The sequence below is a fragment of the Penaeus monodon genome, chromosome 6 (genome assembly GCF_015228065.2).
Source record: "Penaeus monodon isolate SGIC_2016 chromosome 6, NSTDA_Pmon_1, whole genome shotgun sequence".
Classification (NCBI taxonomy): Eukaryota; Metazoa; Arthropoda; class Malacostraca; order Decapoda; family Penaeidae; genus Penaeus; species Penaeus monodon.
This window is the reverse complement of record NC_051391.1, coordinates 46,420,925-46,425,924: the sequence shown is the minus strand read 5'-3', so window position 1 is coordinate 46,425,924 and position 5,000 is coordinate 46,420,925. Positions and strand designations below refer to the sequence as shown.

The 5,000-nt window shown below is 35.7% G+C and overlaps 1 protein-coding gene across 1 annotated transcript in view; it reads left to right on the top strand.

Moving 5' to 3' along the window:
- The window catches only part of LOC119574582 (F-box only protein 11-like), an 18,480-nt gene extending 14,557 nt beyond the window's left edge, over positions 1-3,923 (top strand). Inside the window, exons 13-14 of the mRNA XM_037921876.1 lie at positions 1-73; positions 316-3,923. The exon at positions 1-73 is cut by the window's left edge and continues 135 nt beyond it. Coding sequence (XP_037777804.1) covers positions 1-73; positions 316-448 — 206 coding nt within the window. The 3' untranslated portion in view covers positions 449-3,923. The remainder of the gene's footprint in view (positions 74-315) is intronic.
- The last annotated feature ends 1,077 nt before the right edge of the window (positions 3,924-5,000 follow it).

Below are 5,000 nucleotides of genomic sequence, written 5' to 3'. Positions count from 1 at the left end.
GAAATGCCATATGTGTCAACTGCATAAAAACTTGTCATAATGGACATGTGGTCGAGTTTATACGTCATGATAGGTGAGTATCTTTATTAATGTTCTCAGAAAATCATTGCATTTTGTATCCAGAATATTATCTTTATATTATTGTACTTCTCACTGGTACTTAAAATACAACTACTCTTTACTGTTCTTGGAATTCTTATGATTATGGCATTATGTAAGGGAAAGAAGATAAAGTCAGTTTTGACAGGGTTGTAAAAGTGTGCTTATCAGTTACATAATAAGGTCTGTTATTCTTACATTTATTATTTGTTGCAGGTTTTTCTGTGACTGTGGAGCTGGGACTTTAAATAATCAATGCCAGTTACAAGGGGAGCCAACTCAAGATACAGACACACTCTACGATTCTGCTGCTCCCATTGAATCACAATCACTCATGGCAGAAGTCTAACCATTGCTCTTCTTCCTACTTCACCCTTCCCCACCTCAAAAAAATACAAAAAACTTTAAAATGTGAACGACTTGTACGTGAAAAAAGTTTGTTTATAAATCAGCATCATTAACCCACCAGCCTTCTTGATCCTTAACCAGTATTTAGATAAGCAGTGTGCGTGTGTGTGTGTGTGCGTGGCCATTTGGGAACCTCTGGCCTACCAACATTGAACTGTTGTCATAAAGGAAGCCCACCTTGTGCTGTGATTGGTTCTCATCAATCTATAGCCTTAACAAGACCATTTATATGTCTGCAAGTGTTAGTTTGTAGACTTTTTGATCTTGTGGACAAATGTACAATGCTATAATGGATGAATAGTGTGCCCATACCTAATCCTACAAAATATTTGAAAAAAAGAAAAGAAAATATGGACTGCAATCAGCCAGGAAAGTGGAGACAGACATTGTGGCTGATTACGTGAACCTTATCCATCTTTCACAGTTATCCTCATTTTTCCATATTACGTAACGTTGTTGGTGTGTATCACATCACTCCTTACGGTATGGTAACACCAACTAGTTGACAAATGACTTCCTGCACAAGATGGAAATTATTTTGTAGGTCAGTATTGTTGATATACATTGCATAGAAACCCCATTATGGATAAATATGCTTGTTTTTGATTTTAATACACATAATGTTAGAAATTGGCACAAAAGATATCAGTGAAGCACAAGAATGACGGTTCTCTATCTACAAGACAGTTCTATGTTCATGTGTACAGTAGTACCACTAATGTACATAGGAACTGTATGTGACATGTGAGGGCTTTGTACATAAGTGTTGAGTGCAGGGAAACAGTTATTCCATGCCTATTTCCAATTGGTGTAGGTCATTTTGCAGTGTTATGGTCAAATACAGTTCGTAATTAGATTAAGCTGTTAAGAATTTTTATATATTACGTAAACATGGACAAAATCAATATGCAGTATTTGTAGTTGTTTCTCATAAATATTTGTGTTTTGTTTGGAATATCTGTTGTATGTTTGACTTCTTTTTTATATTTTTTTCTTTCTTTTTTGCATGTGGAGTTGAGTTACATTTTATAATGTATTTGTGAACCTCTAAGGATATTTGTTGTCATGATTTTGTTAAGATTTTATACGGAATTGGAACACTACAGACAACTGTGATTTAAACCAAAATAAATACAGTGTCACTCCACACACTCCGGAGATACACAATAACATCAATGGCTTTCATCTCCCAATGTAGCAGAAATTAGGTCCCCGCAAAGTGTAGAACTATTAAAATATTTGTGCAGCTTAGTGAAAATGGATTTAGATAGTGCCTTTATTTTTGCATTAATAGGTAGTGTGGCAGAATACAGTATCTGAGTTTGTTGCTTTCCCATTGTTCCCTGCAACACATACCCTATAAATCCCCTCCAGTGTTTTGTAATGGAATCTTCCTATATAGAAGTAGCGATATTACTGTTGCTCAATGTGCCATATATGTGTTTCTAGGTCTTGTTTTTACACATATTTTGAGTTCAAATAAGTGCATAAATGCTAGCATTACAGAAATAACATGAATGCATTCAATCAGAAATTATACCTTCACAATTCACTAAGGCCCAAAGAAAAGTGGCTTTTGTTTGTATTAATTTTCATGATATGCAAGGATTGCATACATAAGATGGAGGAGCATTTTCAGGAACCCCTTTGAACCTTTCTCATTGGATTGTGCATGCTGCTCAATCTAGGAGGGATGTCAGCTGCTACAAATGGATGTTGACAATTAATTGCATTCCAATTTTGGAAAGAGCTCTTATACCTGGGAAATGTTAGTACCTTGTAGTATATGCTACCCCCCACCCTCATTTTTTTTTTCTTCTTTTCTTTTCTTTTTTTCCCTCTTAAATGAGCTCTGATCAACACACTCAAAGTCAGAGCATGTCAACACTATTTGAGGCAGGAACTAGACATGGCACATAGAATGGTTTCAAGGGGACTATATCTGTTTAGCTGCTTAATTCTAGAAGGTAATTCTGAGCAGTATGCCAGGAATTTCTCTACTTTTTCCCCATTATTTTTCCACACCCTTATCCATAATGTAGACAGAGTGTATGCCAGTATGTGTTTGCTTAAATGATAGGTTTCCTTTTACCAGAACAGAGTTGTGCAGACCTCCAAGGTTGCACAACTTTACTCATGTGTACTTAGAGTGTGCTGTTATAGGACTGGTATATATGTGACAGATAAAGATACTAAATAAATGACTGGTTAGTACATTGCTGCAAGAGTTATAGATGTTTTTCATGTTCCTAAGAACCACAATTTAAATTGGAAACATGTCAATGAAGATTGAATCCCTTCAAAGTTTGCATAAACTGATGGTGAGAGATGTGTGAACTTTGGTTACAAAGCTGGGCATGAAAGCAGATTCTGTGGCACACTCCTAATTGAGGAACCACATGTTTGTTTAGTATCTTTACTTGCAACAGTTGTGTGTATCCTTAACAATCCTGTGAGTGAGTTGGTGTAAGAAGCAGCCAGTGGTTGATTATAATACAGCTGGTATTTTATCATACATCTTTCAGAAAAACACTAAGAAAACTACTTCTATTTTCCTGGGCATGTAGTGCGAAAGTTTGAAAAATGTAACACTTTGTTGTGTCTTGATCTCAGCATGATATCATATGTTACCCTTTGTAATTAGTGATCAGTCTTGAAGCTTAAGTTTAATACCTGGTTTATAATCAGGAATATTTTATATTGAAATAAAAAGTAATTATTTTGTTAGGGTATAAACCTATGTAAGTGCTGAGGTTCAAGGTGGAGGTGTAGTATACCCAGGCCCCTGTCATACCTCAGGCTAGCTTATTGCAATACTCTCCTGGGTGTTTGTTGTCCAGCGGGATTAAACATATAATTTGTATTATGACAAAACCAAACACACAGGTATTGTTTTGCAATAAAATTCTTTCCATGTGTGTTGTTTAAATTCAGCACACAACAGTAGTCTTGGAGATGGATCATAAGCAAGTTGTTGATAGTGGAAGCCAACATTATATTCATGAATATATACCATTTCATCATTGAGGGCTTATGTACTGCTCTGGTCATATTGACTTGAACATATTCTGTTTGTATTGTCAGAACAATTAATACAATTGGCTCATAGCATTAAATTTCCAGTCTTTTGATCATGGGCGGTGGAGCCAGTAGATACAGTTTCCACTTAAGTCACATATCGTTGTAGCGTAGATATTTACCGAAAGTCAACATACCGATGAAGTAATTCATCCCCAGGACTATCCTGAGGCCTTGCGTGATGGAGAGTGGCAGTGCAGGGGTCCTCAGTAAGAACACGTATTGCAAAGATGGTGACATGGGTACTACACATTCTCCTAGGTGTAGAGTGGTGGGTCATTTATGATGTGCACTGTATAAGGGCCTAGAATTGTATATACAATAAAATCCTGAAGTCAGTATGTGTTTTTATGGTACAGAAGAAAATATGATACTCAAAAATATTATTTACTTGCATTTTTTTTCCTCACTTTATTCAATGTCTATTTATCTATTTTTCTTTCCCAATCACAGAGTTCTGGTCTAGTTCAGTTTTGATGCAAGGTTCCTGAGTCTTAAATTGAAAGGGAAGATATTTTGTATGATACAAACGACTCCGCTTTGCGCGTCTGTTATTGTTGTGTTCCTACAGAAACTTGTTCGAACAATTTCTTTGCTTGTTCAGAAGAGGTTTCTTACACCTTTACCGATGAAGCAAATTACCTGTATTGAAAGAAACATGAAATTGATTCTGGTGTCATCCCTATTTGAAAAATCGCAAAATGGGTTCGTGTTAGCTCATCATTGATATGTATATTTAGTTACTCGCTAATTAGGAAATTAGCGGACACCGCAGGCAATGTATTGTGTAGCAAATCTGAAATTAGGACGTAATAGACCGATTCAAAAGTTTTAATTGAAATAGGCAATGACTTGCTCAGGAGACTGTAGTTCTAGTAGTCTGCTTGTTTTCTGCAGGCAAAGTAGAATTAATTCTGATTTAAAAAAATTCTATAGTCATATAAAAGAAAAAATTTAAGTAAAAACAGATGAATAAGGGCATACTGCTATGCTCGCGCCCGCGTGCGTGTACGCGCTTGCGCAGGCGCCTGTACCTGTTCCTGAGTTAATCAGCATGTACACGAACGCCTGGGGAGATCCAACACGTGGTACAAAAAAGAAAACGGTAATCGCGCGCGATTGCGTAAGTAAAATGCTACTGTTACAAACATACACTAAATGTGCAGTATGAGTGTGTTTGTCTACAGTTTACAGATAATATTGCAACTTATGAAATGGTATGCTGATGATTATTTCTTCTGAAAATATTTAGAAATATATATATATATATATATATATATATATATATATATATATATATATAATTGGCATACAATTTATAGAATTTATTATATTTCTGTTTTTCGTTGTCATTACTGGCCGAGAGGAAGAGACATGATTAACTTAAAACCGAAACATTCATTTCCAAATGTCGG